Source organism: Aphanomyces invadans (assembly GCF_000520115.1).
Source record: "Aphanomyces invadans strain NJM9701 unplaced genomic scaffold supercont1.63, whole genome shotgun sequence".
NCBI classification, from domain to species: Eukaryota; Oomycota; class Saprolegniomycetes; order Saprolegniales; family Verrucalvaceae; genus Aphanomyces; species Aphanomyces invadans.
The window spans coordinates 39,755-51,936 of record NW_008580208.1 but is presented as its reverse complement, the minus strand read 5'-3'; the positions used below and the strand labels follow the sequence as shown (position 1 = coordinate 51,936).

Below are 12,182 nucleotides of genomic sequence, written 5' to 3'. Positions count from 1 at the left end.
GCTCATGGAAACCTCTATTCACTGTACATATAAAACCACCTCATGCAAGTAATTCAATGCTCGTAAGACGACACAACATGTTGCCTGCGGTCCTTACGAGGATTCCATGACGTGGCAGTCCACGAATACAGTTTCTCATCCATGACAACAAGGAATTGTCCATTTACTGTTAGTATCCCTCTTTAATTCAAAAATCGAATTAGATAGATCGCAAACTGTCGTGTGCAGTGGTCTTCTCTCTTATTTTTTGTGCAAGAGGTCAGTGGCTCCATCCTTCCCCATCACACCTTTTTTCATCGTGTGATTCCTTTTCGGAACTGACAGTGAAATATTGAAAGGGTAGCCACACCTTCAACCCAACATGGTTGGTGGTGAATGCCAAGTCAGTGTCCGAGGTTTCTCGGTTACAAAATAGAATGTTGTGTACCCTCCTTGCGGGTCCTTTGAAGCGCATCGTGCGAGAAGCGAATTGTGAGGAGGATGAAGGGGGAGGAAGCTTCACACGATCTTTCGGGAAGCATGAGAGTGAAGGTAATACAACACGCTTTTGCGATGGACGTTTCTACACTGTTCTCGCGACGGTTCCAGAGCGAAGGGCATAGATATAGCTGGAGGTTGCCGTTTCGTCTCGACAAGTTGGCGCGTTCTCGATTCGTCCAGCAATAACACAGGAACGTCAAGCATCATTGAAAGTATGCTCAGGCGTCGTCTGTAGACAGCAAGCGCCGTGGGCACCGCCAACACGCAATAATCCCCTGGAGTGCGCTGTGCACCCAAACCCGGGTTCGAATTTGTGTGGTCGGCAACTCAGCACCAAATTTCGAAACGCCGAACCGTTACATGATCCGGATAAGGAGGTAATCGACCAATCCGATGTGCTTATGCACGAGAATACGAAATGATTGGAGAAAAATAGCGGTTCCATATTTTGTGTGGCTCCTCCGTTGCGATCTTCCATGCCCGTGCTATCTCGAGCTTTTGCGTGACGGACGACAGTCTCCCTGCCGATAGCCTCAAGAGTGCGTCAACCTTCTTCCGACTCGATTGATCTTCAGCGGTGCCCGTCATCTCTGAGGAACTCGAATCGTGTGGGAAAAAGCAGCGCATATCTGTGAGGAAGTGGTAGCGGTGACTAGCGTTTCCAGGTGCGTCCCCGAGCTCTCGATTGTGTTCGGCCATGTTGGAACATGGTGCGTCTTGTAGTGGAAAAGCGACGGATACCAAGTGGTTCGGTGACGAGTGCTTCAAGGATGAAGGGTCTTGTCAACGTGTTGCGTTGGACTGTCACCATGTGGGTGGCAGTCGGTGTAGGGGTGTTGTGGTGTGTGGTAGGCGTCGCGAGCGACGCTGATCCTGCACCTGCTGCAGCTCCTGCAGTGGTGATTGATTTCGGGTCGTGTGGGGTGTTTAACCCTGCGTCGTCGGCCACGGCGGTGTCGTACTGGGACCAAGCCGACAAGTGTGGAGCTTGTTTGGCGACGTCTGGGTGCGGTTTCTGCCACTCGACGATGCAGTGTTTGCCAGGCACGGCGGCGGGTCCTTCTGTGGCGGTGCCTTGCCCGGATTGGCTATTTGCTGATGCGGCAACATGCCCCCAGAATGCGACACTGTGACCTACTGGTGGACTGCACCAGTTGTGCCGTTGCCGACTCGTGTGCGTGGTGCGCGTCCAAGTCCTTGTGTCTCACGGTCGAGGATACGTACACAGCCGCTTGCCGTGGAACGGTGTTTGACCCCCCTTGCCCGGCCACTTTTGTGGCCGACAACCAAGGTATGTTGATCCGGTTTCGATCAAAAGTTGACGTGTGGTGCTCTAGTGGTGGGCAACTTGGCCGTGGTCGCAGACCCGGTGTTTGGGGGTGGCAGTCTTTCAGTGGAAGGCACGCGTCCCCTCGATAAGAATTCCTACCGCACGTCGGTAGATGCGACTGGCGTGTCTGTGGACTCGGCCGGGTCGATCGACTTGAAGGCTGGCGATGCGACGACGATGAACGTGTACGGCCATTCTGTGAACATTGAAGCTGGCAGTGGTACGAGCTTGAACCGCGGACGAGGTGGGTCTGTCTTGCTTGCTGCCGGCGTCGGACACGGCGTCGAGCGTCAAGGTGGATCTGGTGTCGGTGGGGACGTCACTGTTAGCGGTGGCGAGTCCAAGGAAGCAACTGGCGGGAACGTCAAGTTGATTGGTGGTTCGTCGACTTTAATCGGCGGGGCAATTTTGATTTCGTCGGGTGGATCGTCGACTGGTAGCAGTGGCCCTGTAACAATGTCGACCGGGCCCGCTCCCCTTCACAGTGGCCCTGTCGTTTTGAAGACAGGCACGTCGTCTTCCAGTGGTCCCGTTTTCATTTCGACGGGGGACGCTAGCATTGCTGGCGCAATCGCGATGCAGCCCGGAGAATCGTCGGCGATTGGTTCTGTCGGGTCCAAGATTACGCTAGCGGGTGGGTCGTCGACGTCTGCGACGGGGGGTACGATCAAGTTGACTTCTGGTGAGTCGGCTCGTACAACGAGCGGAGACATCTCGGTGCTTTCGTCGAGTGCCCCGATTCAGTCGGGAAATGTATTGTTGGGTACCGGCACTGCTGCAAAGGGAGTGTCTGGGTCCGTGTATGTCGCCACCGGTGCCACATCGGACGATTCGAAGAAGGCGGCAGGCGACATTGTGCTTGTCATTGGTGAAGATAGCGGCGCGCTCCAAAGCGGATCGGTGATTGCGACGGGTGGACCGACCAAAGGAGGCGCGGCCGGCGGAATCCAATTGTCTGGCGGCGACATCATGGCGGAATCTGTCGACACTACTTCCCGCGGTGGTGTCGTTGACATTCGAGGGGGAAGTTCCAAGACATGTGAGCCCACCAGCCGGGGAGGCAATGTGCGTATTGAAGGCGGTAGTGCGTTGGCTGGAGCCGGAGGGGGCATTGCGTTCACGTCTGGTCGATCTGAAGCCAGCAACAGTGGAGATGTTCGCATCAATACTGCGGTCGCCCAAACTGACAGCGGTGTCGTCAGCATTAGCTCCGGTGCCTCTACGTTTTCCCAGTCTGGCGACGTGACACTGACCACGGGCGATGCGTTGCAAGGCAAAGCTGGATTTGTGAAGATCCAAACGGGGTTGAGCCAAGGCGGTGCTGCATCGGACATCACCCTCAATTCTGGCGCGAGCACGTCCTTGACCGGGGGAAATATCGTGCTGGAAACCGGCAAATCTGGGACTGCGGCCAGTGGAGATATCAAGATTGGGTCCGCCAACTCGGCCGCATCTGGTGCATTGACGTTTTCGTCCGGAAATGCCCAAGACGGCTCCAGTGGATCCATTCGTTTGAGCACGGGCGACTCGGTTTCAGGCACTGTGGGCAACATCGAAGTTGCTGCCGGCACGGGCAAGCAATCAATCGTGTCCATCAAGGTTCTTGGCGGTACCACCAATGCCGCCAACTCCCAAGGTGGTAACGTGTCGAACGAGCTTGTCGACCGCCTGCAGCTCCTGAACGTGCAGCAAACCCAAACCGACGACGACGACCCGTCCGCGCTCCCGCCGCCGCTACAGATCCAATACCAAGAACCACTGCCGCTCGCCGACTTTTTTGCCGCTATTGACGAGCATTTTGGCGTGAGTTGAACCTAGCCAGCCACCACTTGCTTGGACATGGTGACCTGATGCAGTCGGTCGTGGCGTGTAGTGTCGGAAAGAATCGGAAGAGTTGCAAGCCGAACTGAATGACCGCGCGCACCAGTTCCGCGTGATCCAAAAGCGCCTCTTGGTGCGGTACAAGGACCGAAACCCGTCGCCGCTCAACAGCCTCGATATGCTTCTCCACGGAACGTACTCCCAGATTCTAGACCTCTCCAGACAAGTACGGTCGGTGCTTTTACCATGTCGAAGGTTCACGTGCGGTGCTACTTGCTAGGTGGACCAAGTCCAAAGAAAGCTCAGTGTGTCGGGAAATCGATTGGCATGCAGTGTGCATTTGCTCCTGATGCTCATGCGGTATAAGTTTGACCTGGACGACGACAACTTTGCCGTGCTCCAGTCACACTTGAGTCCTCGGGTGGCGGATGCATGGGAGGAGTCAACGGAAGCAGCAATTACTGACTTGCTCAAGACAAGTCTCGCTATGAAGAAAGAACCTGCTGCTGCTACTGTCGGTGAGTCTCAATGTTGTTGGACGAACGTCAGCTCTGAGATTCCGTAGGGGTCCCAGTGGAATTAGTGCTGCCCGAAGACACAAAGAAGCTCAAGAAGCACATAACAATCATGTGCGACCGATTGAGCAAAGGAGGTCGCTTGGTCGGTGGTGGCACTTTCCTCTCAGCAGCCGCAGACGGCAAGTCGAGCGAGGCCAACGAAGATGGTGGCAATGAAGACAAAGATAGAGGCGCCACGCCTTAATATGTAGTAGACAACACTTCCTCCTACGAGCTGCAGCCCATCACGGTAAGCGACAGACTCGTCAGCGACACCCCCACGTCGACGCTGCTTCATGTCCATGTGTATCTGGGGGAAGTTGCGATCTTTGTGACTTTTCAGCCAATGAAACGTCGTTATTGAAAAATATTAACCAATCAAAGACCTGTATTACTGACTTAAATTGAAGTGAGAACGGTGAGATCCGGATAATGAAGCTAAAATCGTTTGTATGCAGTTATCCGGATTATTGACGTGTGGGGTTCCCACAAAAGTCGATTTGAGGGGAACTCCATCATCATGTCGGTCGTCTTTGGAGATGCAGAGAAGGAATCCGACTATGGCTACGTCTACAAGGTGTCTGGGCCGCGTACGTCGATTTGGCTCTTCCACGGCGAGTGACTCATAATGCCTCTGCGTAGTGGTCATTGCCGAGAACATGCATGGTGCTGCCATGTACGAATTGGTGCGCGTAGGTCACGACAAGTTGGTCGGGGAAATCATCAAGCTTGAAGGCACCAATGCCTCCATCCAAGTGTACGAAGACACCTGTACGTATTTGGCGTCTCGTCACCTGCTGCAAACCGCGTGGGGCAGTGGACTGATGACATTATGTGTTGGTAGCTGGTCTGACTGTGGGTGATCCTGTCGAACGTCGTCGCCAGCCCTTGTCCGTCGAGCTTGGTCCCGGTATCGTCGACAACATCTTTGATGGTATCCAACGCCCGTTGGAATCGATTGCGAAGATCTCGAACGACGTGTACGTGCCTCGCGGCGTGGACGTGCCGTCGTTGAACCACACCAAGCAATGGCGCTTCACTCCCATCAACTTTCGTGAAGGTGACCCCATTTCCGGCGGTGATATCTTCGGGACTGTGCATGAAAATGACATTTTGCACTCTCACAAGATCATGTGTCCCCCGAACGTGTTTGGTACCGTTGTCAAAGTGTACGGTGCTGGCACGGATGGCCACGAAAGCTTTACGCTCAAGGACACGGTGCTCGAAGTGCGCGACGATACGACCGGTACGACCCACAAGCTCGGGTTGTCGCACTTTTGGCCTGTGCGCAAGCCTCGTCCTGTTGCGGAAAAGTTGGCTGGCAACGTGGCGTTGCAAACTGGACAACGTATCATTGACGCGCTCTTCCCGTCCGTGTTGGGTGGGACGTGCGCTGTGCCCGGGGCGTTTGGATGCGGCAAGACGGTCATTTCCCAAGCTTTGTCAAAGCACTCCAACTCCGACGCGATCGTGTACGTCGGGTGCGGCGAACGCGGGAACGAAATGGCTGAAGTGTTGTGCGACTTCCCCGAGTTGACGATGACGATCAACGGCCAGGAAGTGCCCATCATGAAGCGCACGACGCTCGTCGCGAACACGAGTAACATGCCCGTGGCAGCCCGTGAAGCCAGTATCTACACCGGTATCACGTTGGCCGAGTACTTCCGCGATCAAGGTACCCTACAATTGGCATGGTCTAGTTGGATTTGACCAAATCGGTCGTAGGCATGAACGTGAGTATGATGGCCGACTCGACGTCGCGCTGGGCCGAAGCTCTTCGTGAAATCTCGGGTCGTTTGGGTGAAATGCCTGCTGACAGTGGGTACCCCGCCTACTTGGGTGCGCGTTTGGCGGCTTTTTACGAACGTGCTGGTCGCGTTTCGTGCTTGGGTAGCCCCAAGCGCGAGGGAAGTGTGACTGTGGTGGGTGCTGTGTCGCCGCCCGGTGGCGATTTTTCGGACCCCGTGACGGCTGCGACGCTCTCGATTGTGCAAGTATTTTGGGGCCTCGACAAGAAACTGGCGCAACGCAAGCACTTTCCCAGTGTCAATTGGTTGATCTCGTACACCAAGTACATGCGTGTGTTGGAGCCGTTTTTCAACAAATTGGACCCCGACTACTCCAACTTGCGTACCAAGTGCCAGGAAATCCTTCAAAAGGAAGACAACTTGCAAGAAATCGTCCAACTGGTCGGGAAAGAGTCGCTGTCGGAAGACCAAAAGGTCGTGATGGAAATTGCCAAGATCATACGCGAAGACTTTTTGCAGCAAAACGCGTTCTCGGACTACGATTTCACGTGCCCCTTGGTCAAGTCGGTCGGCATGCTCCGCTCGATCATTTTGCTCCACAACCTGTCTCAAAAGGTGAAGTCTAAATTCGTGGATTCGACTGGATTTTTCTTTCGGTTGTTTCCATTTCTGCTATCGCATTCGTCGACGACTTTGTTGTGTGCTTTCGTCTCCAATTGTGCGGATATTTTTGTTGCAAGAAACATCTACTGATAAATGGTTGCGTTGTTTAGGTGATTGCCGACTCGCCGCCCGATGCCCGTGTCACGTGGGCGCAAATCAAGGTGTCGCTGAACCCGGTGATCCAAAAGATCATCCAGTCCAAGTTTCAGTTGCCCAAGCAGCCGGAAGACCAGTTGCGAAAGTTTTTTGCCGGGTTGGACGAAGAAATCGAAGCTGCGTTTCAGTCGTTGTCGGATTAAGTAGCAGGCGGACGGTTTTTGGCCGTGGTGCGACTACAACCAAACATAATGCATACAGATATTGCATCCATTTCGTTGAGCACGACGTGTCGCCCATCGCGACATCTTTGCAGCACGCAGCATCGAACTAACGTTATGCTTTAATGCGCTACCATGTCCTATATTTAAATCGTTCTTGACGGAAATATCCTTTCAGACGTGGCGACGATATTTGGCTTCAACAAACTTAAATATCCTATTCGATGGTATACTTCTTGAATACAAGTACTTCGTTTGATCATGAGATTTCAGTCTTTGCAATCAAGTTGTACTGTTTTTTGGCGTCTGCTGTTCCATTGAATGAAAAAAACTCATGCCCTCAACGATTGAGTTCGACAATGTAGAGCTCACAGACACTTTGGCAGAATATCTACAGCGTCCAACGTGGGCTTGCTGTAATGACATCGAAAGAGGTCGTATTGCTTGCAACCAAAGCAATGGCGGTGTCTAGACCACGTCATCATCGTTGTTCAAGCCCAACCGAACCGATATAAAGAGACCACAATTGGTACCTCCAGCGACAAACTTATTGTGTCAGATCATGGATATTTCGATCCATTCAAGGCATTGAATGTATATAATTGCCTTGTTGGTGTGCGTGCTTGAAGTTTCATGCGACGGACAAGTCCACGAAATCATTTTCGTTGGTCCTTCAATCGTGTGAACATTAGTATCAATCTAGCTCAAAAATTGACATTTCTTCGATGTCGCCTGGTCGTAAAATATCACCTGTTGAATTGGATATAACCTGCACGTGGCGACGATAGCAGCACATCTCACCTGAATACGACCGAGGTGAGGGCCCAGCATGGAAGTATCCAGAATACGCCTGCGGGGTGCTCCTCGATCGTAGGTCAGCCGATGACGGAGGCGTGTGACTTCCCCTCCCGTCCTTTGTCTCGCGCATCGCCCGTCCTGCAGTCTGATGGACAAGTCGGATGGACAAGTTCCATTTTCGTAGCCAGGGCGCGTCGACATGAATGTGACAGGGGCGGCCATGGAAATCGACCAATCATGTTCAACCTTGCCGATATCTGGATTTGGATTGGCCAACATTTGGGTGCACCCGAGGCCGGTATGGACCTTGGAATTTGTATAGTGCTGAACCCAATCGGCCAACGCCGCAGTTTAAAATATCGTGCGGGGATGCCGCCCACGAAAATGTTTTGAACCTCCATACAAGCGTGAAGACAACCGTATAAAATTCAGTCGACGAAATAGAATTGCATTGTTCACTTCGCACGAGATTGGACCAATCGGATCCATGAGAATATTGAGGACACGCAGTCCTTCTTCATTCACACAACGGCCTAAGAGGCGATGGACCTCTTTATGACAGACGACGCTGCCGCACGCGGCAAGTACTCGCTGCGAGATCGCGAATCCGTCCATGCGTACGCCACAGCAAACCAATACCCCCGTGTGCACTTTATGCTGTGTCTTTGTGGTGCTCTCATGATCTTGTACTTGTGCTGGAGGGTAATTCGAGTCATCGCGTCACCGTTTGATTCTGAAGTCAAAGCAGCGATTGTCGCAACAGACAATTCCCACTGTGCGGACGAGTCGTGGATGCGATGGTATTTGACGTGGACGACTTCGATGTTGCCGCAATGTGTCCTCGACGTGGTTGGTATGCCGCCGGCTATGACTCTGTCCTTGCCATCCCACCGCCAGTACTCTCGCCATTATCCTCACAAGACCCGTGGCTTGTCGCTGAACTCGATTCCGGAAGACACTGTTTTCGCGGACAGTGACGTACCGTTTGTGGATACAAGGCACGGAGACTCGTCCCGATGCCATTATCCGTGGAAGGGCCATTGACGATCACGGCAGGCCTCAATCGACTGTAAAATCATATTTAACAAACCTCCTCAAGTAAATCCACACCCAAGTCACCGATCATGCACTGAATTCTACTAAGAAAGGATTGGAAGGGCATTCTGCGTCGTGGTCGACAACATCTTTTCAACTTGATATCGAAACAACTCCGTTGCTCTAGCTCACTCTCCAGATGCATTCGAGTAGGAAATGTGTGAAGTTAGCGGCGTATAGCCGTCGCGCCGAACATCCACGGCGAAAGACCACCATGGATGTCAAGAGAACTTTAAAAGTAAATTGTATCGATGGGGGGGATCGAACCCCCGATCTCAAGCGTGTGAAGCTTGCGTCCTAACCACTAGACGACACCGACATCCTGACGAAACTTCCTTTATACAATATAAGATGTTACATGATGGAGGAGCACGTCAAAACGCACATTATGATGTTTGATGGATCCATTGACCCGGCTTCTTAGTCATGCTGTCCGCTTCACGGAAATTGTGGCGCATGAACTGGTTGATGTGTGTTCTTGTGGAAGCTTGGACTACTTCAAAAGCAGTTCTGCATCCCCCTATTGTATCCACTTGGAGATAAACTCGCCAGAGTTTGGCACAACGAGCAGACACTTGCGAAGGTGTATCCAACCAAGGCTGTTTTGCAGAATCCTGCGTGCTCACCAGCACGACAGTATTTTGTCTCCGGCGATCCACTTAGCTCCATGAAGGGTTCTCCCGAAATAGGAGCAGCATCGCTTCATCCTATAATTTGAGTCCGTTTGGCCCATGCTCAAATAATGCCATGATGGACACGATAATGGATGATGGGAACTTGGAGCCGAGGTGTTGCACGCAATCCTCTCTGCCCTGCTCAATACGTGGTGACCAAGTGATCTAGGTCTCTGGGAACTTCAGGCGCGTTCGATTCAACGACAAGCTCGAGGGTCACACGTTGCAACAGCGCCACGATTCCAATGTCCATTCAGACACAGTGGCGGCGGCACTCGAAAGTGTGAACACTACCACACCCTGGCACCATAAAGATCGATTCAGCGTCATCTTCATTTGAAACCAACGTTCCAGTCCATTGGTTTTGCACTCGTCGATTTGCGTTTCGACTGCCTTGGGCCTCGGCCGCGGGGACCTGGAATTGAAGCGCAAGTCTGCCTCCTCGTTTGCCCACGACGCCCCAAAAGTCAATTCCGTATACAGCCTGCATAGCTTCACTACGTGCAATTATCTTTTAAAATTGTCGTTCCTGTACTTTGCGTATGTCATCGCCAACGTCCTTTACTGGAGATGCAAGAACTCAAGCATGGATTGTGTGGACCTTTTCCTGACCCTGGCACCCTTCACCCCTGGTTTCTTCCACCACCATATCGCGTGCCCGACCTACCTACGGAGTAACAGATCGTTCCACGGAAACCTAGAGAGGAAGGGTGTACGAGACCTCGAGGAACTTTGAGAAGGCTCGTGTTTGAACAACCGAACGGTCGTGCTTGTTTGTATATGCTGATGGCCAAGGCGAACAACATTGAATTGGGAAAATGTCGTGACCCTCATGCATGTCAACTACAGCACCCGTCAGCTTTGAACTCGACGAACGAGTTCCAAGCACCGCTCGCAGTCCCATGAACTTCCTCTAGCACTGTCCCTAGCTGCACTCTGCTTCCCGCGATGGCTTGGAAGCTAGTATGATGCAGGGGCTTTTGATTTCGCCCTTTGTCGTTGTGGGTTCGCGCTGCTGTGTGAAGTGAAAGGAATCCTACGGCCCTCTGTCGATCTCTCCATGTTTTCACACCTCTCTGCTCGTCATGGCGGAGTTTAGTCACTATGCCAGCCGGATGATGTTGGTCATTACTAGAGTTTGTGGCTCATGTTGAGTGCTCCTTGTTGTCAGGTAACGTGTTGACGTGATGACTCAACCGTGTATTAATCGGTGGTGTGAAGCATCCACTTCTTCCGCCTCACCAAGGCGGTCTGCAATGTCCATACTGCGTTTCGGGCGAAATGTCAAGGCATTTTCGATTTTTACTTATTTAACCCTCACGTATCAATTTTTTCTTCGCATAAATTGGCGTGGAAGTCATGACATGGGTGTGTTCGTCCTCTCGGTCGCTGGTTCGACTACTGTCAGTGTCCTACTTTTTTTCTGTGAATTTTTTGTTGTAGTCAAGGTGTGCACAACAAAGGCTTCGCCACTTTATTTCTAGCGTGTGTGCAAGTCAACGGCACCAATCGTAATATTGGCATTGCATCCTATGTCGAAGACGCCAAAAGGCTCTCGCACACTTATTCATTGAGAACACAATTCAAGGCGAAGAATCCGTTGTGATCACTGCGAGGTAGAACAGTCGCACTGCCGATAGGTGATTCGATTTCTTCGCCAGGCCATGCCGGCAATGGTGACGGGATTGTAATCCGCATTCGCGACGTACATCTAGAGAGAGCCCACCTTTTGCGTGTGGAAATCGACCATGCACAGGCACCTGCAGCTAACAGTTAAAACAATTGCCTTCCACCAGCGCGAATATCTCATGGCCACAGCGATGGAAGAGTTGAGGTTTGTGATATCCACGTGTTGCATGGTTTCGACGAGCTAGTCAGCTTACTTTCACGGCGCTCGAATATTGTCATTTAGGAAGCCCGTGCAGTCTCGACTCAGGAAATCATTTCTCGGACTTGCCGTCAGGACGAGCTGCAGCTTGCTATCGTAACTCATTGTTCTACGACATCTGCCTTTGGAGGAGTCTTCGCAAAGAAACTAACCTCTGTGGTATATGTTTCGGGTAAAACCGGATCCACTTGTTCCCCACACTAATGACGTCGAGGTTGTCGCAACGAAACAGTGCATTTTGCGGCGTGCCAAGGCGCAAACCTTGAAACGTTAGTACAAAACGATTTACATTGATCCACCACGTTTCGCTGCAGAACTGTCCCGACTGGACCATGTGAACAACGTGGAATATTGCAGGCGGTTGAAAAGAGCGACTGTCTGCTGGACGTGGTGGTCATGTGGGTGAAATGATGAAATACGCAGACTCGTACGTTGGGGATTTGGTTCAAACGATCGAACTTGCTCCATCAAAGCGAATGTTGGACCACAACGGGTGATGCCTTGTCGTCCCAAACGAACCACAAGATCATAAAGTGCTTGTTTCGGGACATTCGTGGTGCAAATTGGAGCGCGAGTACTTGAGTTAGCGCAAGGGTTATACATTGTTGGGCGGCGATTGCAACGTCCCTCTGTGGAACGCCTTCCCGAGGGTGTGGAATTTCAGAGAGAAGGCACTTCCCTACGATATTTATCGTAGGTTGGAGTTGGATTTCGACGAATATTCCTGTCATGGCATTGAAAGGATTGTGAGTATTCGCTAATCGTTGGTCACTGAAGGGATACAAACAAGCATGGACCCAACCACCGCCCA

General features: G+C 52.1%; 3 protein-coding genes and 1 non-coding gene across 5 annotated transcripts; 3 read left to right on the top strand and 1 right to left on the bottom strand.

Moving 5' to 3' along the window:
- Window positions 1–939: 939 nt before the first annotated feature.
- H310_14209 lies at window positions 940–4,577 on the top strand. 2 transcript variants are annotated; one of them, XM_008882017.1, is made up of 6 exons: window positions 940–1,145; window positions 1,204–1,771; window positions 1,818–3,613; window positions 3,684–3,857; window positions 3,912–4,149; window positions 4,197–4,577. In XM_008882017.1, the coding sequence occupies exons 2-6, from the start codon at window positions 1,579–1,581 to the stop codon at window positions 4,391–4,393; spliced, it is 2,598 nt and encodes an 865-aa protein (XP_008880239.1). In that variant the 5' UTR covers window positions 940–1,145; window positions 1,204–1,578; the 3' UTR covers window positions 4,394–4,577. The 2 variants fall into 2 exon arrangements, with proteins under 2 accessions (XP_008880239.1, XP_008880240.1); XM_008882018.1 differs by having other exon boundaries at window positions 1,818–3,857.
- Window positions 4,578–4,686: 109 nt separating this feature from the next.
- H310_14208 (V-type ATPase, A subunit) lies at window positions 4,687–6,968 on the top strand. The gene is made up of 5 exons (XM_008882016.1): window positions 4,687–4,778; window positions 4,831–4,959; window positions 5,033–5,863; window positions 5,914–6,551; window positions 6,710–6,968. Exons 1-5 carry the CDS (start codon window positions 4,709–4,711, stop codon window positions 6,896–6,898), a joined length of 1,857 nt encoding a protein of 618 aa, XP_008880238.1. The 5' UTR covers window positions 4,687–4,708; the 3' UTR covers window positions 6,899–6,968.
- Window positions 6,969–8,232: 1,264 nt separating this feature from the next.
- Window positions 8,233–9,167, top strand: H310_14206 (hypothetical protein). The gene has a single exon (XM_008882015.1). The coding sequence runs from the start codon at window positions 8,258–8,260 to the stop codon at window positions 8,756–8,758; it is 501 nt and encodes a 166-aa protein (XP_008880237.1). The 5' UTR covers window positions 8,233–8,257; the 3' UTR covers window positions 8,759–9,167.
- H310_14207 lies at window positions 9,056–9,128 on the bottom strand. The gene has a single exon. It is a non-coding gene; the product is annotated as a tRNA-Val (tRNA).
- Window positions 9,168–12,182: the final 3,015 nt, after the last annotated feature.